This window comes from Pleuronectes platessa, chromosome 1 (genome assembly GCF_947347685.1).
Source record: "Pleuronectes platessa chromosome 1, fPlePla1.1, whole genome shotgun sequence".
NCBI classification, from domain to species: Eukaryota; Metazoa; Chordata; class Actinopteri; order Pleuronectiformes; family Pleuronectidae; genus Pleuronectes; species Pleuronectes platessa.
The window spans coordinates 25,124,893-25,149,757 of NC_070626.1; the positions used below are offsets into that span (position 1 = coordinate 25,124,893).

General features: G+C 41.3%; 3 protein-coding genes and 1 long non-coding RNA gene across 9 annotated transcripts; 2 read left to right on the plus strand and 2 right to left on the minus strand.

Moving 5' to 3' along the window:
• Positions 1-2,992: 2,992 nt before the first annotated feature.
• On the minus strand, positions 2,993-7,730 carry stk16 (serine/threonine kinase 16). 2 transcript variants are annotated; one of them, XM_053420443.1, is made up of 8 exons: positions 7,596-7,730; positions 7,239-7,352; positions 6,256-6,475; positions 6,036-6,169; positions 5,487-5,574; positions 5,239-5,367; positions 4,984-5,105; positions 2,993-4,700 (listed from the first exon to the last, which is right to left on the minus strand). In XM_053420443.1, the coding sequence occupies exons 2-8, from the start codon at positions 7,322-7,324 to the stop codon at positions 4,562-4,564; spliced, it is 918 nt and encodes a 305-aa protein (XP_053276418.1). In that variant the 5' UTR covers positions 7,325-7,352; positions 7,596-7,730; the 3' UTR covers positions 2,993-4,561. The 2 variants fall into 2 exon arrangements, with proteins under 2 accessions (XP_053276418.1, XP_053276497.1); XM_053420522.1 differs by having other exon boundaries at positions 7,523-7,608.
• Positions 7,681-10,938, plus strand: LOC128438167 (PEST proteolytic signal-containing nuclear protein). Its single transcript, XM_053420645.1, has 5 exons — positions 7,681-7,740; positions 8,351-8,580; positions 9,316-9,390; positions 9,467-9,522; positions 9,640-10,938. The coding sequence occupies exons 1-5, from the start codon at positions 7,698-7,700 to the stop codon at positions 9,749-9,751; spliced, it is 516 nt and encodes a 171-aa protein (XP_053276620.1). The 5' UTR covers positions 7,681-7,697; the 3' UTR covers positions 9,752-10,938.
• On the minus strand, positions 10,194-24,787 carry LOC128437963 (interleukin-18 receptor accessory protein). The gene is made up of 13 exons (XM_053420317.1): positions 24,628-24,787; positions 24,453-24,555; positions 24,147-24,360; positions 22,820-22,979; positions 22,559-22,730; positions 21,980-22,051; positions 21,502-21,631; positions 21,204-21,358; positions 13,125-13,262; positions 12,322-12,432; positions 12,095-12,238; positions 11,623-11,738; positions 10,194-11,527 (listed from the first exon to the last, which is right to left on the minus strand). The coding sequence occupies exons 2-13, from the start codon at positions 24,538-24,540 to the stop codon at positions 11,300-11,302; spliced, it is 1,728 nt and encodes a 575-aa protein (XP_053276292.1). The 5' UTR covers positions 24,541-24,555; positions 24,628-24,787; the 3' UTR covers positions 10,194-11,299.
• Positions 13,378-19,501, plus strand: LOC128438239 (uncharacterized). Of its 5 annotated transcripts, none has more exons than XR_008338317.1 (4): positions 13,378-14,292; positions 15,939-16,046; positions 16,142-17,802; positions 18,618-19,501. It is a non-coding gene; the product is annotated as an uncharacterized LOC128438239 (long non-coding RNA). The 5 variants fall into 5 exon arrangements; XR_008338314.1 differs by lacking the exon at positions 13,378-14,292 and having other exon boundaries at positions 15,575-16,046; positions 16,142-16,379; positions 17,279-17,802; XR_008338319.1 differs by lacking the exon at positions 15,939-16,046.
• Positions 24,788-24,865: the final 78 nt, after the last annotated feature.

Below are 24,865 nucleotides of genomic sequence, written 5' to 3' on the forward strand. Positions count from 1 at the left end.
GAAATCAATCCTGAAGTTTTTGTGTTCACGTTCTCCCCATGTCTGTTGAACCATGGTTCATCCAACAGACTGGCAGATTCATAATAACACAACACATCTACACTGTTCCACATTCCAATGGAGGCATGTTCTACATCAACTATGTCCAACAACTGGAACTGCACATTTTGAACTTGTGCCTTGGTGCTGCTGCATGGCCATGGGAACCACGTCATGACCAGTACCGAGAGAGGACCAATTACTTCTTTCTTTTTTTAACGTACCTCTGCACTCAGCAGTCCCATTGAGTGAGTGTTTGCATTCCATCACGTCACAGCTGTGCAATTGTGGCTTCTAGCATCTCCACGCCATAAAGTGGAACGGCAATCACAGCCGACAGCAGGCTGTGTAACGTTTACTGAGAGGTAGCGCCCTCTGCAGCTACTTGTGGGGATTTGTTCTGTTCGGTAAATGGGTTTCATGTTGAGAAAAAACAAAACCTATCAGTGTGTTTAGTGAAGCTCTGTTTATTTAGTGTCGGTAACAGAACTGAGTCACAACTGAAGGGAGCATATCACCCATGATCCCCGGCTTCCTGAACCAGGAGATCTGCTGCTGTAACAAATTCAGTTTCAGACTATTTTTTAAGCTAATATTTTAAAGGTAAAAAAGTTGCATTGTGTTGCTGAAATTACAAATCTGAGGTACTTGAGGTATTGACTTTTCAAGCTACTTTAACTCAAGCACATTTCAGAGGAAAATATCGCATCTCTTACTCAACTCTAACAATCTGACAAATTAAAATTGGATTTAACGTTAACAGTACCTACCTGTACACAGCAGGGTGATTGCCCGAACATGAAGAATTAAAATATAAAAAATTTAAATCTAATATAGGCATCAAAATATCTTAGTAAGAAAAAAAGTATTTACTGAAATAAATGATAATTTTGATTGACAGGGACCCTCTCTCAATACCTCCATCGTTGCGTTGACCACAGGAGGAATCTGATTGGACAATTTTGATAGGAGACCTCTGATTGGTTGTTGATTGCCTTAAATACTGTTAAAGTTTAAGTCAATTGCTATTACACTCTGACCTTGACTGAGGTAAGTCATGTCTCATTCGCTCTCTCTGTATTTACCCAGCATGCTAACCAATACAACACAGGCTCATCATTTAAGTTTGAAATGAAACCACTGCATAATATGAAGTTGCTGCTGTTAAATGTTGACAATGTGCTGTTTTCTGTTGCTTTTATGACAAATGTGGGAATATTGTTGCTGGCTTGTTTTGTGTTTTCTGCGTATTATCTTTATGAGTGATACGTGATAACGTGATGCTAAGTAGCGTTAGCTCGCCCAGGCCAGGCAGAGCGAGGCATTGTGGGAAAAACACCTGTAGCACCAGGAAATTTTCACATTTCAGATCTTATTCTACCAAACGATGTGATTTTTGTAACATTGGGAAGATTAACCTTGGTATTTAACTTTAGTATTTAAGACAAAGTAAAAACAACAACTGCCGTTGCTGCCAAACAAATCAGAGCATCTGGTGGCCATGGTGGTTGATGAGGGAAGTTTTCCCAGTCATTTATTTCAGAAAACTAGTACAGTAACATCTACCTCTGTCTTTCTGAATATAGATACAGGATTCATGGCCCTGATCAATTAACACAGTGTTGGAGTGCAACAAATCAGTGTGATTCCTTTAGTGTGCAACACAGCAAAGCAACAGAAGACAAACAATGTTTCTTTACTTTTTTACATTTGGTCTAATCTATACAATAATAATAAAAAAAAATTATGACTAATACAATAATAATAATAATAATAATAATAATAACTATTTGCATATCATTAATAAACCCTGACCTCCACTGGTTGCTGGACCACTGTCGCTTGTTGGGTCGACTTACTGAAGCTGCCTCTAATTACCCTGTGATAGGAACATGAAGAATAGCACTAATGTGTATTCAAGATGTAGAGTCAAATTGATTTGTTGTTTGAGGAGCCTCCCTGTTTGGAAGAGCCTTATTTCAGTTTTGTGAAACATTAGGAACACTTGTATTCATCAGGTACAAATTGATCTTGGTAGATTATGTGACACTTCAGAATAGCCAAAGCAAAGAGCCCCTCCTTTTTCCTTTATCACCAAAATAAATCACACACAAGTGAAAAGTTAAACCAGGTGCTTGGACCACCACTTAAAATCCACCAATGACAGATGGGGAATGTTATCCACTAAATGCAAATGGTGGGCTTCCGGTTGCGTTTTTCAAATTGCACCTCTAGACTTTTTGAGCCATTTTGCCCCGCCCATTGAAAATTACACCAGATTACGTAAATGTTCACCACTTTCTAATTTTCTGCAATTTTGGTAAGAATTTGAGCATGTTAAAGCCCTCAAAAAGCAAATTAATTTGCCTCAAAAAATTATATAAATAAATAATAATAATAATAATCCCTCCAATTTCAATAGGACCTCACCCTGTTCGGTGCTCCGGCCCTAAATATGCTCTCTCTGTAATTAAATCAGTAATTACAAGTGGCTTTTGAATACTTTTGGTCATATTGTGCACATGTGACTGACAACATATTGGAGGTTATTGTATTTGTCAATTATCTTGACAACAACTTAATATAGGATGCAATTTTATTTCACATGTATATTAAAAACGGTGTACACAGGGCTCCATAGTTCATATTTTTTTATCCTTTACTGTGCAGAGAAGAGATGAAAAATAATGCCAACAAATGTCTCCATAATCAAATAACACACTCTTACACTCCAGTGAGTGATACCAGTATTAGCTCGCCATTGACAGCCACACAGAAATTCATAGTCATTTCAAAACTTAGCATTTAAAAGAAAAATATATTAAAATAGTATGTCACCTATGTTACCTTTCCAACAATTGACTGCATATATTAACAGTCAGGGACCTTTTATATTCTCACGTGGTCCGGTATTACTTCATTACAGACTCATAAAAGCAAAAATCTTATCTTAATTTATTTCATAGCAGTTTGGTAAGGTACCGTTTAGGTCGACTAGGAAGGACTATCAGACTCTGAGATGTGGGTGAACCCTGAGAACAGATGAGTCAGACCACACTTACAAACGACAGGATCCCAGAATCAAACACATGCATAGCTGGAATGGAAAATACTAAACTATTAAAAAAACGCATTACAGCAAAATGTGAAGTAAAAATTGGGGTATAATGCTATGGCAAAGACTTTGACTGCCAGTGTTAAAAAACCTGTATTGCGTTGAACGAGTTGTTTTGGTGTGTAACATTAACATCTGTTTTCTTTGCCTCGATTTTCTTTTCTTTTGGTGAAAGCAAATACTTCCTTGCTGTGTTTTACTTAAAGTCCATTTGCACATTCCCAACAGTTGAGACAGAAACATGGTCCATGGCCACGTCTGTATGTGGGGCAGCGACTGTGGTTCTGAAACGCCACTTTGTGTTCAAACTCAGCATTGCAGGCGAGGAGCACACCACCTCTAAAAGTCTCCCCACCCGACACAGTGTGAGGGATAGTGTGGAGAATTAGGACATTGATGAGTATAACAACTACATGATGCTACACACACAAAACTTATATAAACAATAAAAGGAAATTGGAACATCTTCCTAGTTGGTATTGTAATCTGATATGTATTGAACTCAGGAAGCCTCGTCCACAGGAAGGTATGACCGAGGCTTCTGTCTTTTATCCCTTTTAAAAAATTCCCCATAACTACAACTTTTAAGACTGTGATGTATGTTTCTGTAATAGAAATACAGTAGAAGTTCAGCCAATATGAGCCTTTCATAGTAAACAATGCAGTAAAGATGTGCATTTACATTCTTCGTAAAATAATCAGTTTAATTGCTTAATTGAAGTTAAAATAAAATAAAATCTATGGTTAAACTGTCAATTATCAAGCCTCAAGTAAAATTTTGTCATAAGGGTTTGTTAACCTTATTTTAGGAATCATTGTAAATTTGGATTTGACTCCCTAATATCAGCATCAGCCCACAGAATCCCATCCTCCATATTGTCTGGGCTCTGCATATAAGCATCCCTTTGAACCATTAACAACATGTCATTTTAATATTGTGTGTTTTGTACAGGTTAACTCCACAAGATACGGAACGTGATCATTCTTATAATCTTTATGCTAAAATGTGATTAGCTTAGCTCACAGGCTGTTGGCTCCAGCCTCACACTGAATGACCGACGTGAGACTGTTATCTATCTTCTCATGTAACCTTCGAGGAAAGTAGAATTTTCACCCGGTCAAACCGTCCCTTTGACAATGAAAGGTAAAGCCACTACATTATCAGAAGCAAACCTTTCACATTGTCCAAACTACATTTAAGGCCATTCAGATGTTTTTGGTAAATCTGTGAGGAATACAAGAGTCCAGGATGGATCGGCCTGTTGCCAAGTTCCCCAAGCTGAGTGAGAGTCTGTACCAAAGAGCGTTAACATTAAAGTCAATAAATAATAATGTTTTTTACAAGCTAAAAATAAAATGCATTCATTTATGTGTGCAAAGGGCCCAAATCTAATAAACTGTGCGACATCAGACCATGTTGGTTTGGGTGTTGGGGCTGCGACTCTGCAGGTCCTGTACCTGGTCGAGAACCCAGCTGATGTTTGGTCTCTCCTGGGGGTTTGACACCATTATGGAGCTCAGCAGCACCTGCAGGCCCTCAGAGTAACTGGGAACAAACAGACACCACATTAGAGCGAACATATATTTAACATACTTCCCCAACCTGCATAAGCAACTTTTCAACTTAAAAATAAACGTGTTGTAACAATGGCTTCTGCAAACAAATTCCAGGGTATAATATTTCTGGTGCTGCTGTTTTAAAGTTTCATTTATCGATTACACCTACTTACTGTTATCTTGGAACGGTAGCATTTGTTGTACTTTTCCATGGAATATAATGTGGGAATTTTTAAGTTACACTGTAAAAATGTTCAATTCTGAAGACTCACCTGCAAGACTGTGGGATGGTCACTGGATTCTGGACAGCAAGGGCAACACTGTCTCCCTTCTGAAACACCAGGTCATATGGTCCCTCCAACATCATCATGCAGTAAAGCACACAGCCAAGTGACTGATGGCAGAGTGGGAGGATCGCGACAGACGAGAAAAATAAGTGGTGAGTAAATAAGCCAGAGAAATTTAAGAAAACAACATGAAACAACACACACAAGCCAGGAGGGACTCAACATAAAACAAGGCCTTACCCAGATATCAGTGCGCTCATCTATGATGCAGTGGCTCTCTACATTGAAGAGTTCAGGAGCCCTGTAGGAAATGGTGCAACGCTGGGCTGCCCAGTCCTGTATGGTCATGGCTTCTCGGGTGCCTTTAACCTGCCACACATTAAGTTTCATTAAATTCATCAGATGAGGATCATTTTGAGGACATCATGTTTAGAAAATCAGTGATACATGCATCAGAATTTGATTAAAACTATATAAAATACCCGTACCTCAATCCTGGCCCGGTTCATAGAGCCCAGGTCCATTAGAACTGGCCTGTCATCCTCATCCAGAAGCACATTCGTGGGCTTCAGATCTCTGTCAAATCACAACAGATAAATTGCATGTGTTCAGATGTTTACGAAATGTCTTCTTAAAAAGAGGAAAACTTAGGAAAAGTGAGTAAATGCTAACATGAATGTTACACGACAATCTGCAAATATTAGAATCATACTTATATCATTCTTTAGTTGATCTAAGATTAAATTACATTTCCTGGTTTTGGATAGTTGGTGATGATATAAAGTAAATGTATATAATCAGAGAGATCAACCTTCTTTGGGATATAGACTGTAATAAGCTAAACTCAGCTAATCAGAGTATGTGCTCTTCATTCAATTCTGAGTAGAAAGTTGCTTGATATTTCTGCACAATCTTTTTGCAAGTCACCGGGACTCTATACAGACAGTTTTGGCACATGAAGCTAGTCCAAGAGTCTTTTTACTGATCCTATGCATTGAAATGTTTGTTGCATACATGTGTTTGTAGAGAAAATGTACCTGTGTGCGTAACCTTTTTCATGAATGGCCTTGAGTCCAGTGCAGATGCCACGAAAAATTTGCAAAATCTGTTTTTCAGGCATTGAGCTCCCCTTGTCTCTTAGCTTTTCCAGAACGGACCACAAACTGCCTTTCTGTTCACACAAACAAAATATATATCAGAGTCAGACCATTAGCCTCAAGGCTATTCTTGTCATTCTAAACTACTTCATCTACTTACACTGATATAAGGCAGAAGTAACCAGGCTTCACTCTTTCCTCCACGATCAACAAAGGTGTGGGCAACCAGGCTCAAGATGTTGGAGTGATTAAACTTGTGATGCATCTCCATTTCAGTCTGAGCCTCCTGGCGGCCTTCGCGGTCATGGCACAGAATCCTCTTCAGGGCATAGAAGCGCCCATCCTTTACCCCCTCAACCAGGTCCACATAACTGAACCCACTGAAAAATGGAAAAACAGGTCAGCGTTTGAAGAGAGCAAAGTAGACTTTTAGGGATAAGGCTGGTGATATTCCATATTTTTATAAAAAATAAACAGATCCTATAAAAGCAGCAAAAAAGTGTTTGTAGGATTGGCCCAAAACTATAAAGGTCCCATGTTTATAGTTATAAGCTAAGAGGACATCCACTAGTACTACAGTGGGGATCAGTTGTGTATTTATGGACAACAATGGATGTCAGAGCAATAATCCACAGCATCATTTGAAAGCATAAGAATTGTTTACCTCAGACAAGGAGGATAAGTTTCCACCTCTGACTGTTTGTAAGCAACATTACACAAAACCAGCTAAACAGATTTCCATGAAACTTGATGGAAGGAAGTAGGACGGGCCAGGGACGAAACCATTATATAGCCATTACATTATGGTGCAGATTCAGATTAGCAAACTGATACAATACTTATTTTCACCTGTATTAACGTTCAAAGATGGGGGATCTTTCAACATATCCACTGTTTTACAAGGGGAAGGTGCATGGATCTTGATGAAAATAACCAGCCACACTTACAGAGCAATTATCTATGGGTGTATTATCACATTTTGTTGCAGACTGATTAAACTTAAAGAAACTGTTGGGCCTTGGCCTTTAATCCATTATTAGTTTTGCCCTTTTAAATAGATGTTTTGCTAAACACACATAGAATCGTACTTCACCCTGAGGGTGAAGTTAAATGGAGTTGGGTAAACACAACATGCCATCTTACCCTTCATCTAGTTTTTGGACGAAGTAATATTTCTTGTTATCGATGGTGATGGAGCCGCGGGAGCATAAACACAGTGTCTGCCCCATGTTGACTGGTTCATTGTTCGACACTAACCTGGAAGAAAGAAGACACATTGAAGTTAAGTGACAACAGGGACAAACATATCTTCCATTGTTGTGCTAGCTAGCGTGAAGCTAGCACAACGTCCAGGCTAAAAGCGTCCAAATGCGATCTTAACATTGGTTTTTAACTTCATCCCCAAAGAAAGTGAGATGTTAACGAACCCCCCGATGCAATGAGCACCTCAACCAAAAGCGTGGGACGACACACGCGACGTGTTTGCGCCTGTTAGCTCACCGTGCTGTCACTTTTCCTCCATGTTCTTCTTCTTGTGTAAACAGCGCGCGACGCCTCAAGGAGACCGGGCGACATCTGCCGGCGAGTCCGAGAAGAGCAGCGATGGCGGACTATAGCGGAGACAGCAGCAGCAGCGACGACGGAGGTGATATTTGAGCTGTTTTAGCTTCTCACTTGTGTTTATAACTAATCAATATGTTGTGTTAGCTCGATGCGATGCCTGCTTATCAATACCGGACACGACTGACGCAAAACAGAGGGAATATTCGTAAAATGACACCAAGCTAAGCTACATCTCGGTGACCCAGCTAATGCTAACGCTGTAGCAACGTTACCTGTGTAGCTATGGACGAATACACTGGACTGTAACTATTATGCTAGTACGGCTAGCATTAGCCAGACAGTACAGCAGCGACTTGCTTCTAGCTCATAGGTTTATTGATCGCTTGCTAACAGTGTCAGCCTAGCCAGTGTGTTTGTGTGTGTAAAGGTAGTTAGCGCTAGCTAGCAATGTTATTATTTGCTCTCAGACCTTGCGCACGGTACCAGCGTAGTTAAATAAAACCCTGATGTCATCGGTACTTAACGCACACAGTGTCCCCATGTGGATGTATGTGGTAGAGTCGAACACTAGCTACCTATGGTTCGCTGATGGCTAGAATCACAGCCACCCAGGTACAGGTGATAGCGTTTATTTATTCTCCAGGTCCCAGCAAATATGTGTTCACCTTGGTGAGTTGTCTTGCCTCAAGCAGGGCCGCAGGAGGAGGGAGGCAGAGTGAAAACTAAGCCTGTCTCTTGTAGCACTGCGCGCGCAGAAGGGTCCGCAGTCAAACGCACGTCCCAGCACCTCACACCCGAGGAGGATGACGACGAATCCTCGGCCGACCCGCCGGCGCCCTGCAAAGTCCCCAAAATAGGCTTTAGCATGCCCGCCAAGATGGGGAAGAAGTCCAATCCCATATCTATCAAACTTGGAGCACCAGTGAGTGTATTTTGTTGCATATTTACTGATTGCATAGATGACTGGTTTATATGATGTAGTACTTGTGTTGTAACTTGCATCACAGATTGTGGAACACCCACATAGGTTATAATGGCCCCACAGATCCAAACTAAATGGCACTCACTGGAGCCAACAATAGTTCCCTTGAGTCCAATCTAGCTGCACCAGATTTCACACACTGGTTGATACCACTCACCTGAATGTGCTTTATTGTTTATTGTGATAACCTGGGAATTGAAAAATACCTTCTGTTAGTGGTGAAAAGGAGTCGTGGATCTGCCCCCTGATCCGGATCCACACCAAAATTTTACCATTTCTTCCCTTTTCCATACAATATCTCTTCAGAATGTAATCTTGTTTACAACCGAATGGATGGGGTAAAAACATATCGTCCTTTTATGGAAGGTAAAAAACGATGAAGGCCAAAATCCTCAATATTTTGAGTGGTGCTGAATCATGAGTAACATCAAGAGTTACTCACAAGTCAATTGATAAAACTAGTCAACTAATGATTCAAGTAATTTATCAAGTAAACACAAACTGCGTTTCATTCTGCACAATGACAATAAAGTTTAATCTAATCCAAAAGGGTCAAATATTATCTGGTTAAACATATTAAATGTCAGTATCTGTTGTTCTTACATTTTGTAAAGTGCGATACTGCTCGATTACTTTGTTTCATTGAGTTAACCCACATCTTCCATCCTTTTTTAGAAACCCAAAGAGCCTGTACCACCGGTCCCCCCGAAAAAGTCAGGGTTGGCATCAGTATTTGACGATAGTGATGACGTAAGTGTGCATGGTTGTGTTAATGCATAAATAACAAATAAGCACAAGTTGACTGATATTTTTTATTCACATGCAGAGTGAACCTGAGGAGATGCCTCCAGAAGCAAAGATGAGGATGAAGAACATTGGCAGGTATAAAGACAATCGGATTGTTTCCTCAGGTTTCTATGAGTACATTTAGCTTTTTCTCCCTAAATGAATTGATAGTAATCGTGTGACATGTTTCTGTTTCGGGTTTTCACTTTTCAGGGAGACGCCAACATCTGCAGGACCTAATTCATTTAACAAGGGCAAGCAAGGCTTCTCTGATCAGAAAAAACTGTGGGAAAGGAAGCTGAAGGCCCAGTCAGATAAACCCTAACTGACTCCCAGTTTGTCACTAATAGATCCTTTTGTATAGGTTAAATATCTATGAAGGCTCAGGTGATTCCTCCTGCATTGAAGAATAATTTAAGCCTTCTGTGGTACTCTCTAAATGAACATTTACACATTTAACCACTACTGGCGGATGCTAAGGGGGAGGAGAGCCATCGAGCCCCTGTGATGAGAGTTACTGAGATCAAGACGGGGGGCAAGTAAATGAGCCATTAGACTATTATTCAAACTGTAAAAAACAAATCTACAGTTTCCTTCTGCGGGCTGATGAGAAAATCGAGCACCTTTTAGAGCCGTCATGCCTCCCATGCATCCTGCTTGTTCCTCTTGGTTTGGTGCGATCCTGAGCGACTCTTCCTTTTAGTCGTCTAATATTTGTGTAAAAAATGTACATTGAAGTGCGATTGTGTTTTATTTTGTGATCCACAAACGGGAGTGTGAGTATGATCATTTTTGTTGATGTGGGGGCAAGTGACTAGACTACATGCGTAGATTGATTGTTTTGCTCAGTTTTTCAACATCAATGTACAACTTTTTTATTTACCCCAATTTTTATTTTGATATATAAGATGGACATAACCATCATAAATCAACTTCACTTCGCATTTCCCCTGCTGTATCACGTTATTGGCAGCTCTTTGTTTGATGTCTAGGTTTTGTTTTACCAGTATCGCTGGTTTTGTTGGATTTCTTTCTGTATCACTTTCACATTGACGAAAGCCCTTTTAACTTTTCCATTCACTGAAGGACTTTGATGTGTTTTTAGTTGACAACTGTGTGAAGATCCAAATCACTCAGCGCTAATATAACTTCAGATGCTGGTAACAGTCATGTCTATTGATTTGTGGGTGGTTAAAGTGTACAGCAGGTTAGTAATGTTTACGTAAACACTTTGCATTGCAGCTTTAACATTAGAATGCCCACATTTCTGAAGTCTAGCCCAACTATTTTTAAAATTAGAAACCTGCAGTACCTCAGTGACTTCTCCTGTGCCTGAAACTCCTTCTGGAAAATCCCCACGATCAAACATGTAAACTTTAAATTCCTTTTGTTATCTTACTGTTGTGCAGAATTTCCCCAAGTCAATTACACCCATACCCACTGCTGTGACCTGACTAGTCAAGCAAAACTCTCCTGAAAACATTTAAAAGGCATTAAAAAAAAAGTTTTGGATATATGTTTTGTGTCAAATATGTCCGCTCTGCAGTACACGATGAGGTAGACCTCACAACATAATGTTGTTATACCTATACTGTTACAGACAAATATAATCTAATTCTTTAAATGTCTCTTTTTTTACATTTTGTTCACTAAGTAGTATAAATATTTTATATGTTGTATTCACTCTTAATGCTAGGAAACATTTCAATTAGTATTCTTGGTACAAAGGTTGGTTCACTTGATTTAATGATGATTTTCTTTACATATTTGTTAGTTAATGATGCCACAGTTTCAGTTCAGTACATAATGTTCATGGACATAACACCTTTTTGGAATGTTAAATGTTACTGGGGAAAAAATGTATTCACTGGTCCTACACAAGTGAAACCACTGTCACTCTGTGATCGGGCATGGCCTTCCTCAAAGACCTCCAGAATCTGCTGGTTCCTCTGGCAGGTTCCTCTGACGTCCAGTTCAGACTCGGGAGCACCTTCAGGGCCCTTTGGACCAGTGGAGGAAGTGGGGGGTCCTGGATGACGGATGAAGAGTTTCTACACGTCTGTATCAGCAGGAGTTTGAGGGAAGACTTTTGCAGCAAAGCCTAAAGAGATGGACCAAGTAGCAATCCAGAACATGATTATGAAAAGTCTGGATTGCAGTGAACGCAACATTAGTTGCCCTTAAACGTAAACCTACCTGAACTCCTGACTCCAGCTCAAACACTCCATTGCTGTCGCAGAGGTAGTCGGCGGACAGGAGACAGATAAGCATGTGGCTTCTCTGTATTGCGAGAGTCACATCATTTGTATAGGCTGCAATACAAAATGGAATCGATCAGGAATCTTTGCAGACATCACACACACACAAATACAACACAACACAGCTGTCCTTCCTAGGACTTTTCATTTATTGTGGACAGCTCAACCGAACCGTATTACTAACACTACCAGTCCAGGACCAACTGGTACCAAACCTTAATCTAACCACCAGTTACATCTGAACACAGAACGGATTCCCACGGAACTTGGACGAGGGATACATTACTTTACATTACATTGACATCGCCAGCCTTAATTTACTCACTTTACCAAAATGTCCTGACTCCATTAGGTCTACAACTCAGATAAGATTGATCTACAAGTACTGACACACATGCTGCTCCACTGACCTCCTCCTGGAAGAATGTCTCTCTCCACCAGGCAGAGGCGATACCCCCACTCTTCCTCTAACACTTGGCGCAGTAGCACTTCTAGTGGTCTCTGTGTGGCCTCCCCCTCCTCAGTGTTCAGTGGGTCCAGGCTTGATGGACATGCTGTCAATAGAAACAAGTCCTTACTTTCTTTAGGTACATGAAAATGAAATCCAGATACGTGTACACTGAACGTCTTGGCTTACCCTCCTCATCAGTGATGGATCCTGATCGGGAGGAAGGGGTCCAGCCTCTCTCCAGCTCTGCTGACATGGGGCTCCACACGTAGGACAGAAACACATCGAACCTTTTCTCATCTGAAACAGAGGCTCGGCAGATGTCAAAGACAATTCAGTTATGAAACCTAAACATGAAACGTGTAAATGTGGACACTTTGAACGAGTCATGAGTTTAGAGAGAGAGATTTGGTTGTGTGATGGGAAATGATCAGTATACTATTATACTATTTTTGATTGTGTGACTGCTGTGATGACCTTTGACCTGCCTAACAGCAGATTCAGGTTAGGAAAAAAGTTATAATGGTTTAAGTCAGAGAAAGTCTCCAGGGAATCAATGTAATGTCCTCTGAAGTGTGTGCATGTCTTTCTATAGTTATGAGGGGGTATCTTGGTTCAATACTATCATAGTTAGGACATTTGGACCAGTCAACAAAACATTTTAGGAATCGGTTTGAGGGTTAGGGTCAGGGTTTTCCATTTTGTTTTGATGGTTAAGGATAGATTAGATTATACTTTATTGTCAGAATCTCTACTGAAATGTGTACGTTCATTGCCTTCCATAAAGACAAACATGTATAATCCCACAACAAAAGAAAAAAGAAAAAACAACGTCCCAACACCAAAAGACAAACAAACAAAGAGGCAGGGACCCCTGGACGCGGCTCGCAGCCATGCCACACTCTCACATATGGTTAGGGACTATGCATTATGTCAATGAGTGTCCTCTTTACTATAGAGAGACAAGTGTGTGTGTGTCTGTGATTTCTAACCTCTGTCATGTTTCCCATGTTGGAAGTGGGATCTGTAGATAATCTGTAGCTCCAGCCACTTCAAGTGCAAACTCACTCCCACCACGACCACCAGCAGCAAAGAAGCAACTGGGAACCCAACCAGTGACGGCCATTTCACTACAACCAAGTCCAAAACACACTCATTAGATCGTATCACGTCTTGACAGTGGCAATACATGGACATGGGCGCAGTGGAAAGAAACAAGCTGTGGATACAAAATTGACATATTGTAGCAGCCGATTGTCAAACAGATAAACGTATCAAATCAAACTTCGAATTATACTAATCAAAGGGCCACTGTTGCACCATGGGTTGTGGTGTACGCGGATGGGAAAAACATAGTGTCCAAACAGATGTCCAGTTTCTGCGAAAAGCGTGGTTTATTTAACCAAACAGCGAGCAAACAAAGAACAAAGAAAATTCCTGTGCCTCTCCCGCTCCGGTAAAAAACCATTTGCCCACCCAGGTGCATGCTGGTCCCTTACCGACAGCCTACCTATATAACTTCAGGTGCCCCCCTACCGTGCCCAAATGAAACAAAACACAAATAATAAACAAGAAACACCTAAAGTAAACAAATAATAAACTAGAATACTAATAGAAATCTAATCATAATGAAATCAAGCAAATTGACGGAGAATAACCAAAAAACTAAATACTCACTAAACAAAATAATAAACTAAACAGCACTAAGTACTACAACTAAATAAATAGCTCCAACATTCCGGCCCCTAATTGTGCACTAAATCACAATTACTTTAATTTATCAAAGGAGCTATTCCCTCCACCCAATCTATGACTAGACAGTTCATGCATTAGCTTCAGTTCACTTTCTTCTTTATGATGTACCTGAAACAACAAAAGAGAGATATAGAGAAAAAGAGGGAGGGGGAGAGAGAGAAAGTCCATGGTGTCACATTCCTGCTTCCAACAGCAGGCAGAGCTTCGTCACAGGCCTCTCCAGAATGCTGGTCCTGGTCCGAAGGCGCACAGAGCGTACCAGGCCCTTTGCATCTGCTCTCACATCCAAGATTCTCCCCATCAGCCAAGATCCTCTTGGGGCTGCAGCGTCTGCAATGAGGACGATGTCTCCAGGAACGAGATTTCTCCTTGGTCTTGTCCATTTCTGTCTCTCTTGCATCATTGGTAAGTATTCAGCAATCCACATCTTCCAAAACAGTTCTGCCATGTATTGTATTTGCTTCCACCTTTTCCTGATGTACAAATCATTGCGGTCAAACAGTCCTGGTGGCATGATTGGCTTCCCCTTTAACATCAGAATGTGGTTAGGTGTGAGTGCCTCCAGGTCGTCCGGGTCATCAGAGACTTTAGTGATGGGTCTGTCATTCAATATGGCCTCAGCCTCACAAAAAACAGTTTGGAGCCCTTCATCATCGAGAATTTGCTGTTTGAGAACTGAAGTCAGAACACTTTTCACAGAGCGAATCAGGCGCTCCCAAACACCACCATGATGGGAAGCTGCTGGTGTGTTAAAGCTCCATTTTATGCCATCCTGGACCAACGCTCTCTGAATTTTGCCATGATTTAAACCAGCCAGACTTTCCTTCAGCTCCCGGTTAGCTCCAACAAAGTTTGTGCCGTTATCAGACCTGATGGTGGAGATTGGGCCTCGTCTACAGATGAACCTCCGGACAGCATTTATACAGGAATCTGTATCCAACATATGTGCCACCTCCAAATGCACAGCACGGCTAGTCAGACAGGTGAAAAGCACTCCATACCTTTTAAGAAGACTTCTGCCTCTTTTAACCTCAATGGGCCCGAAATAGTCAACTCCAACATCTGTGAAAGGGGCTCTATCAGGCACCACTCTTTCCTCAGGCAAGTCCGCCATCTTCTGTTCAAGGAGTTTCCCTCTGTTGCGTCTGCAAACAACACAGTCAGATATAACTTTCCTTGCATTAGAGTTTGCATTGATGATCCAGTACCTCTGCCGCAGCCTGGACAGCATGTGATTTCTTCCTGCATGTCCCAGTTGATGATGAATATGACGCAGAATCAGTACGGATACATGCAAATCTTTGGACAAAATGACTGGATGTTTGGACTCTGTTGGTAATGCTGATTTATCCAGCCGACCACCTACTCTGAGGATTCCATTATCCATCACCGGATCCAGTCTGTACAGAGGACTCCCTTTTGCAACAATTTTACAACCATTCTTCAATGAGGAAATTTCAGCTTTAAATTTGTGTTCTTGTACATACTGAATGACTGACTGTTCTGCTTTTTCCAGATCTTCAGGAGTCAAGATTTGTCCTTTGAGTGTGGCTTTAAAGCTCTGAATTTTCCTTTTCACTTCCTGCTCTTTTGGCTCCAGCTTGTCCTGGCTGAGATATTTAGAGGCACACAGCTCCTTTCTCTTCTGTCCCAATAACACAAGAGTTCTCTTGACCTTCAACAACCAGGCAACAGACCTTTTTAGTCTCGTCCAGGATGAAAAGTAACAGAGCAGGCGATCTGTGGCACTTTCAGAATCCACAACAACAGAATTTACAGTCAACTCCCTTTTGACCTCTGGGTCATCTGCAGGAATAACATGAAGATCAGCATCCAATTTAGGCCAAACCTCCTTTGGCCCACAGAGAAACTTCGGCCCATTTATCCATCTCCTGCCTGTCAGGAAATTATCTGCCGTCATTCCTCTTGATGCATCATCTGCTGGATTCTCCTTAGAACAAACATATCTCCACTGATCAGTATCTGATGCTCCTCTGATGAAGGAGACTCTGTTTGCCACGAAAGTTTGAAATCGTCTGGTTTCATTACAGATGTATTTAAGAACAGTTGTGCTGTCGGTCCAGAAAACTGACTTTTCCAGCTTAAGTTGCAACTCCTTCTGAAGCATCTTGTCAACTCGAACTGCAAGAACTGCTGCTGTGAGTTCCAGTCAAGGAATTGTTGTCTGCTTGAGTGGAGCAACTCTGGCCTTTCCCAACAGAAATGAAACCTGAACGCTGTCATCCTTTTCCAGTCTCAAATAGGACACTGTTCCATATCCAACTTGGCTGGCGTCAGAGAAGTGGTGAAGCTGTGCAGTGGCAGGGTCTCCAAAGTCTCTGGGTTTCATACAGCGATCCACATTGAATTCAGCCACCTTCTGAAGATCCTCCAACCACTCAAACCACTTCTTGGAGAGAGAATGGGGGATAGCTTCATCCCACCCCAAGCTTCTCCTACAAAGCTCCTGTAACAACAGCTTGGCTGGAATGGTGAGTGGGGACAAAAAACCTAAGGGGTCATAAAGTGAGCTGACCACTGACAAAATACCTCTTCTTGTCTGTGGCTGTTCTTGCACTGAGGTTCTAAACTTGAATTTGTCAGTTTCAATGCACCACTGTAGCCCCAAAGCTCGATCCATCGGAAGCTGGTCCACATCCAAATCCAGCTCCATCACTTCCTTTGCTCTGCAGTCTTCAGCAATTGACAGCAGCACTGTTCGGCTGTTGCTGATCCATTTGGAAAGATTAAATCCTCCTTTGTGACAAAGCGCAGTCACATCCTTGACCACTTGCACTGCCACCTCCTCTGAGGCCACTGATTTCAAGCAATCATCGACATAAAAATTACACTTTACTGTATTGACCACTTCATGGGGGAAATGTTCGGCATTGTCATCTGCTGTTCTCCTCAATGCATAATTTGCACAGCTTGGTGACGACACAGCTCCAAACAAATGAACTTTCATGCGATGTTCCACTGGAGCCTGTGAAACGTCTCCCCCAGGCCACCAGAGAAAGCGGAGAAAGTTGATGTGCTTTTCAGAAACATGAACTTGGTGATACATTGCTTGGATGTCGGCCATTACTGCAACGGGCTCTTGTCTAAATCGAACAAGGACTCCAACTAGAGAGTTGGTAAAGTCAGGGCCCTGTAAAAGCTGACAGTTCAGTGACGTCCCTTTGTATGCTGCTCCACAGTCAAAAACAACTCACAGCTTGCCTTTTCTGGGATGATAAACCCCGTGATGAGGGATATACCATACATTTCCATCACTCTGTTTAAGTTGATCAGAAGGCACCACTTCAGCATATCCTTGAGCCACCATGTTGTTTAAAAATGTGATGTACTCTCCTTTAAATTGACCATTCTTGGCAAACTTTCTTTTCAGGCTCTGGAGGCGCTGTTCTGCAACATGACGATTATTTGGCATGAGAGGGTTTTCCTGCCTGAAGGGTAAGTCAATGCAGTAATGGCTTCCAATTAACTTTGTGGTGTTATTCATAACATTCATAAACTTGACATCCTCTCTGGACATTTCAATCTGTTCATCTGATGACCTCTCATTAAAATCATGGTTAAACTGTTTAACCAGCATTTCTTGAAGATGTTCAACAGAGATCCGGTTGGATGTTACAGCAGAGCAGTCACTTTTATTCTTGTTGCTCCCACCACGAAGTGGACCATTAATGACCCAACCGACCCTGGTTCTGACAGCATAAGGTCCTTCATCCAGGCTGTTTATGAGCTCCCAAGGCTCCATCACTTTTGGTGCATCAGTTCCAATGAGCAGATCAACACCTTCCTCAATGTCATGAAGTTGAACAGCCTTGAGATACGACCACTGATCAACGTCCTCTTGTCGTGGAATATTGAGTGATGAGACAGGCATGTTCTTTTGTGTTAAAACATCAGGTAACTCAATAAAGTCATTCATATTCAGACCAGACACTTCCAGTCCTGACAACACATGAGCATTTACTATCTTCTTTTGACCCATTGTTCTTAACAGAATACTTGTCCTTTTACCTCTCACATTCAATTTTCTTGCCAAGTTCTCCGTACAAAATGTTCCTGAGCTCCCAGGATCCAAGAAAGCATACGTCTGCACAGTTTTGTTGCTCCTCTGACTCTTGACTTTGACTGCAACAATAGAAAAAATGGAGGCATCTTCCTGACCGGCCCCAATATGGCCACAGGTTCTGAAACACTGCAGGTGAAACATTTGAAGAGCTCACAGACTGTTGATCAGAGGGTGTGGCTTTATCCTGACGCTCTATATGAAGGACACTTGGGTGCTTTTGGTGACACACGTTGCAATCCAAACGACTCCTGCAGTATTTGCTAGTGTGGCCTTTTTTCAGGCAACCAAAACAGATTCCTTTTTCTTTAATGAAATTAATCTTGTCCCTGTGTACTGTCATCTTGAACTGTGAGCATTGGTCCATTGAATGATTAACTTGTGAACAGAACAGGCAGTTGAGAGTGGAGGACTTGATCTTGTTTCCTGTATGTTGAGTTATGACTCCATCCTTTACTGTAGTGACGTTAGTAGCAAAGCTGCTTCCCTTTTTCCTTTGTTTGAAGTGACTAACAGTGGAAGCTTTGGAGTTGGTGAGCTGTGGGTCTTGAATGTTGCCAAAAACTGGATCTGAAGCAATTTTGACTTGTCTTTCAATAAAACCAACAAGATCAGCGAACATTGCTCTGTTACCTCTTCGTTCTTGCAGATCACAAGCAACATTTCTCCATCTTTCCCTTAACTTGTAAGGAAGTTTCACAATGATGCTCCTCATGTTAGATGGTAAGTCCAGCTCTTTCATGTTCAGCAGTTGCTCTGTTAAGTTTGAACATCCACGTAGAAACAAAGAGAATGATTGCAACCCTTTAATGTCCTCACTTTTTACAGGTGTCCAGGTAAGTATTTTTTCCATGTATGCAGCTGCAATTTTGTGTTCATTTCCAAAGTGCTCCGCAAGAAGACTCTTGGCTCGGTGGTATCCCTGCTCTGAAGGCAAGTGCTGACAACTGTGCACCAGGTCTTTTGGCTGCCCCCTGGTGTACTGTTCAAGAAAGTGCAAACAGTCACTCCAATTGTCTGTTTTCTCCTCCACTCCATTTTCAAAAGCTCTGATGAAAGACCTGTATTGGAGTGGGTCTCCATCAAAAACAGGGATATTCCTAGATGGGAGGTTAGAGCACAGATTTTGTTGGACAAGCAACGCAGCAATGTCATTTTGTCTTTGCATAATGTTCACAATGTCATTTTGATGGTTGTCAGTCAGAGCAGTTTGATGGTGAGCATGTCCCATTTGAGTTCCATTTACAGTTTGCATCACATGAACTGGAGCTTCAACTTTTAATGTCATTTCATCCATTTGTTTTTGTTTAGGCTTAACCACTGGTGGTTGGAGTTCAGGAGCAGACAAACCAAGAGCATGATCTTTTTTTTTTATTTTATCAGGCACAAAGGTGTTGGCATGGGGATTTAATTCACTCGCACCGTGAGAGTTGTTCCTTTCAAAATAAGAGTTCATGCCGTTTGAATGTTTTGAGCCACACTGTGAACGGATTTCCAAGACTTGAAGCTTTGCCTTTGTTGCTGCCAGTTCCGTTTCAAGATCAAGTTGTTCATTTTCTCTCCTCAGTTTTTCCTGTTGCGCTTCTATTTGATGTTTCCTTTTTTGCGCAGCGATGCGCTCCACAAGCGCTGCCTTATCGGCCTCAGCTTTGATACGTGCAGATGATATTGATGAACTCCGTGATAGTCGGGAGTGTGATCTTAGCGAACTTGATTTTATACTTGCAACATTGGAGGCACTATCTTCAGGATGTATTCCATCAGCAACACATTGATTGTCAGGATCGTCTTTATTTGTTTCAACATATGGATGACCCGCCTCAAAGAGCCAGCCTTTTACGTTGTCAGTGAAATCACAAAACATTGTCATTTTTTCCAAGAAGTATTTGCTTTGCCTTTCAACTTCATCTTTGGGCAAAGGTAGACTCATAAAAGATGTATGGGTTTCATTTGCGTCTTGGTAACATTGCATGAACACAGCAAGCTCATTCTTTACTGAATCAACGTTTTGTATTGATGCCATCAACGCACTCATATGTTCCATGCATCTTTTAGCTTGTTTGCATTTTGCACTCCTTTTTTCCTGATACCTTATCACAATGTATTCCATTCCTTTAGAAGACATTTTAACAACTCTTTTTGATGACGGCTCTTCAGCCTCCGTTGCAGCAACATCAGACATTTTTCCGTTTCTTTTAATTGCTTTCTTTCCTTTTTTATTACACCAATGACAGTCCACAAGCGCACATAAGAGCAAGTTGCAAACACACGATGCTTATTGACCAACAGATCCTCTTCATCAAACAAACACACACTGCGGCCGGCTTTTTATGAATAAATGAATGCGCCGTGGCCGTGCGTAAAAGTAGACATGTAGCGATTCAACCATGCACTCATTGAACTCCATGTATTGTGAGATACTGTATCAAACTCCACTCGTTTGGCCGTTTTCCATTACAGCTTTTTACAGTTATATCACATACCGGTTTCTTTGAGAAGGTTGAACGTCTTGTCGATCTGGGCCAGAAGCAGCATGCGCGCCGTGGCTGAGTCCAAAAGGTGATTAAACAATCTCTGCTTTCCATTCGTCCATAATGCGCACAATGCAACAAGTCCAGTGTTGAAGCTTATTTCCTTTGAGTCCAAGGGCAGGTTTTTTACTTATGTAGCAGCCGATTGTCAAACAGATAAACCTATCAAATCAAACTTCGAATTATACTAATCAAAGGGCCACTGTTGCACCATGGGTTGTGGTGTACGCGGATGGGAAAAACATAGTGTCCAAACAGATGTCCAGTTTCTGCGAAAAGCGTGGTTTATTTAACCAAACAGCGAGCAAACAAAGAACAAAGAAAATTCCTGTGCCTCTCCCGCTCCGGTAAAAAACCATTTGCCCACCCAGGTGCATGCTGGTCCCTTACCGACAGCCTACCTATATAACTTCAGGTGCCCCCCCTACCGTGCCCAAATGAAACAAAACACAAATAATAAACAAGAAACACCTAAAGTAAACAAATAATAAACTAGAATACTAATAGAAATCTAATCATAATGAAATCAAGCAAATTGACGGAGAATAACCAAAAAACTAAATACTCACTAAACAAAATAATAAACTAAACAGCACTAAGTACTACAACTAAATAAATAGCTCCAACACATACTATCACAATTTCTGCCCATAGACCTAAATCTTTGACACCGAACCTTTAATAAAACAAAGAAATGATATTACCTGGAGGTTTCCTCTTGAGCCTAATGGTGACATTGCGTTTTCCAATAGCGTTACTGGCGATGCAGGTGTATGTGTGGTCCAAGTGTTGTGGAGTCACCTCGTTTATGACGCCCTCCTGTAGGATCCTGTATTCTTCAAGTATGTCGGACCTCTGTCTGAATGAGGGAAAGCATTTCAGCTGCTTCGTCTCCAAATCAAAACTGATAACGCAAGTCAAGTTGAATCATCAGCATGCACAACCCAACCAAACACATTTACTTGATGGCAAAAGCAAACACTGAGATTGAATGTGACTCACTGAGGCGTCTTCATGTCCAGTAGAGTCGTATTCTCCTTGTTGCCGCCATAGTTCATGAACCAACGCACCTCCCCTGTGGTCTGACTCTCATAAGGAAAAAGTACCTTACAGGTCAGAGTACGAGGCCAACCTAGAACGAGTAAAAAAACATGGTAACTAAACCTTAATGTCGAAAGAAGAGATATATAATTGATTTCATAAAGCTTCATGGAGGTCAGGCATTCAGAGAAAAGAGCATCGTGTCTTTGTCAGTGTTTCAGATATTCAAATATAAACATTTCATACAGTAAAAACTCAGAAGATTACATAATTCATCATTTGACAGACAATAACATAAAATAAGTTTTATAGGTTAGTTATAATGGTAATATACTTTTAATATGACAATGGCTAAATATGGCTCTATAGCAGTTTAAAACTATATATTAGTTATTAATTCTGATAGTGCTAAGCTTTAATCACTTTTCAGTGTACTCACCAAGTTCCACTTCCTCTGTCATGTTGTCAGCAGGATACACAATCCTGGGAGGGTCACTTGTTGTCTTGTGTGCTGGTTTGAGAAATAAAGTCACTTCTTCAGCCAATGTGTTTATTGGAAAAAACACATGTAATGTATGTAGAGATTCGGCAACTGGAGCAGACCACCCAAGTGCTGGGCAAATTCTAGGCCAAAACAATTCTGCGATGTAGGACAGGAAGTGGAGATGTGTCCTTTATATTTAAACACATTCTGTGCTGTGAATTCAATAGATAAATATGTAATAATACACAACTACACAAGGCGTCATGGTACACAAGCATATATGGCTTGTGGTGTTTCCTCACCAAGTTTGTCAATTTCTATGTTACAGCACCTCAAAGTGGATCATCACATTTATACCAGAGCAGCTCGGTACCGTGGCTTCTTGGTATAAGATGACCAGAAGTGCCTTAAGTGGCCCACGTCTATATATGCTCACTATCCAGAAATGGAGCTGAAATATCGAACGCTGCCATCTTGCATTGTCCTGTCATCCCTCCTCATATACATTCAATGATTCACACACACAGCACTTACGCACAACTTTGACTTTAACAGCCCTCCTGAGTGTCCATGTGACTCCCTGCTCCATTATTGGTCTGTCACAGAAATATACCCCTGCATCATATTTGCCTTTGACCTCACAGAGCAGGAGCAGCCCGTTCTTTTCACAGGTGGCTCGACTCAGCTCAGACACAGACGTGTTTCCCTGCAAGAGAGAACGTGTGTCTGAGTGTTTGCTGTTAGTCACACGTTTCCATTGTGAAACTGAAAATCCTACTCATACATGCACTCCACCTTGAACCATCGGACGTGTGTGTTGCTGCTGCAGTTGCGTCCCGGGCAGGGGACCTCCCCACCAGCGCTGTTGAGCAGCTCGACGCTGAGCTCCTCCGGCTGGAAACATCCCACACTGGTTTCCTCCACCACCTGCAGGTGCAAGAACAACACGCTGCCCCTGGACAGCAGGGAACTGTTAGTAAGAATCTGAATAAATGTGATGAAATGATATTAATAATATATTAGGACTTACAAATTAATTATTATTTACGGATTACTATTAGTTTGGTTAATGATTGAATGGTTGGAGCAGGGGACTTTGGCCTCTACCAGTTATTTGACATATATATATATATATATATATATATATATATACTAACCAAGTCTAAGTTTAGATTCTGTCGTAGGTTGGACAGCTGCTAAAATCCCTTGATGCTAAGTTGTGATTCTGAAATCTAGCAGCTTTGTTTGGTGCAGCGAGGATGCTACGTCCCAGCAACATGCTGATGCTAAGCAGCTCACTGACTGTTTGTACTGAGACATAAGGTCAATTCAGCGAATCCAGAAATCTCTGTCTGTGGCTCATTTATCTCAAGATCTGTTTATGTGATTGGCTTCACACTGGTCATTTGTTTTGTTCAGGGCTTAAGGAAGAGCACTGTTGAATCTTGGTGTGATTTAGGCAAGTGAGTGTTGTTTAAAGCAGGGGTCTTCAACATTGTTCAGGCCAAGGATCCCCAAACTGGTGGAGAGAAGGAGCAGGGACCCCCAACTATATATATTGTATAAATTGTGTTTTATATTGTAAGCTATTCAAATAATACACAGGTTCATATATTCATGTGTTTATTTTAAAATCATGCAAGGATTAGGAGCTGCAGTGTTGCATTGCTGACTGAGAGATAACGTCTTCTACTTCCATTTGTCCGTTTGCTACAATATGTTGGATTCATGTTAATGTGTATTTAAAGACATTTAACATGTGGAAAAATGATTGGTTGGAAAAAGAAATTTTAAATTAAAAAAATATAAAAAAATGTCTAATCAACCCAAAATTCCACGACCCCCCTGTAGTACCTCCGCGGACCTCCTAAGGGTCGAGGACCCCCTGTTGAAGACCTGTGGTTTAAAGGATGACTTATAAAAAAATGTGAAACTCATATATCAAAACATCTGAATGAATATTCTATATTGTGTCGCAATCTCAAAATAAATCAATATTTACTCTGTGATTTCACATCTTGTGGCAGATTTTCGCTGTATTAGTCAAAGCAGCTTTTGAGATTCATCAGAAATATGAAACACAACAAAGGTTATGATAAGGAGGAGTAACGTGGTTGCTTACCCTGTGAGGCAGCTGTACTTTCCAGAATGTCCTGCCTCAGCTGGAAACACTTTCCCACAGTCAAAGGACGGACCTTCACGTCCTCCAGTCCTGGACCACACCACGTTAATGTGTCCGCTCACAGATCTTATACATGGCATCATGAAGCTCTCCCCCTCCACGGCTCTGTAGTGCTGATGTCTAGCATCCTGCTGCAGACCTGGGAGTCCCGCAGCTGCACCACGGACATTTAGATATATACATTTTAACTGTATGTTCTAAATCAAGGAGACACCGTTAACTATAATAATACAGTAAATGAATTACCTGTTTGTTTCGTTTGATGACTTCCCACACAGCATCCATCCAGGACAATGGGAAAGATGAATGAAAACAGAATGTGTCCAGTTTGCATCCTGTGTCTCTGAATCTGTCAAAATGTCATGACGCTGATTATACAAGTGTTCTTTATAAGTTTCAGTTTTTTTCTGATATTACTTACCAGATGAAGAGTTCGTGTTGTTTCCCCACAGTTGATTTTGCACCGTCTCTTGGCAGCAGGTGTTAAAGGTGATGTTTTTTCAAAAGAAATATATATACGATTTCCTGTGGGGTTGTTGAAAGGTTTCCCCAGAAATCGTTGTTTGTGTTAGCCACTTCCTATATGAACTGCACTTCTTAGAATTACTCTGATATATTGCACTGTGCTGTAAGAACAACAGAACACATGTGTTGCTGCT

What these genes read in the sequence shown, in the direction of transcription:
- stk16 (XM_053420443.1), bottom strand. Translation starts at nt 7,324, where the DNA reads ATGGGGCAGACACTGTGTTTATGCTCCCGCGGCTCCATCACCATCGAT. An exon ending in ATGAGCGCACTGATATCTGG is followed by an intron (nt 5,106 to 5,238) that starts GTAAGGCCTTGT and finishes CTCTGCCATCAG; the next exon opens with TCACTTGGCTGTGTGCTTTA. An exon ending in ACCATCCCACAGTCTTGCAG is followed by an intron (nt 4,701 to 4,983) that starts GTGAGTCTTCAG and finishes GTTTGTTCCCAG; the next exon opens with TTACTCTGAGGGCCTGCAGG.
- LOC128437963 (XM_053420317.1), bottom strand. Translation starts at nt 24,540, where the DNA reads ATGCAAACTGGACACATTCTGTTTTCATTCATCTTTCCCATTGTCCTG. An exon ending in TGTTAAAGTCAAAGTTGTGC is followed by an intron (nt 22,052 to 22,558) that starts GTAAGTGCTGTG and finishes TTCTCAAACCAG; the next exon opens with CACACAAGACAACAAGTGAC. An exon ending in CTGGACATGAAGACGCCTCA is followed by an intron (nt 21,359 to 21,501) that starts GTGAGTCACATT and finishes TCCCTCATTCAG; the next exon opens with ACAGAGGTCCGACATACTTG.
- LOC128438167 (XM_053420645.1), top strand. Translation starts at nt 7,698, where the DNA reads ATGGCGGACTATAGCGGAGACAGCAGCAGCAGCGACGACGGAG. An exon ending in CTATCAAACTTGGAGCACCA is followed by an intron (nt 8,581 to 9,315) that starts GTGAGTGTATTT and finishes ATCCTTTTTTAG; the next exon opens with AAACCCAAAGAGCCTGTACC. An exon ending in AGGATGAAGAACATTGGCAG is followed by an intron (nt 9,523 to 9,639) that starts GTATAAAGACAA and finishes TTCACTTTTCAG; the next exon opens with GGAGACGCCAACATCTGCAG.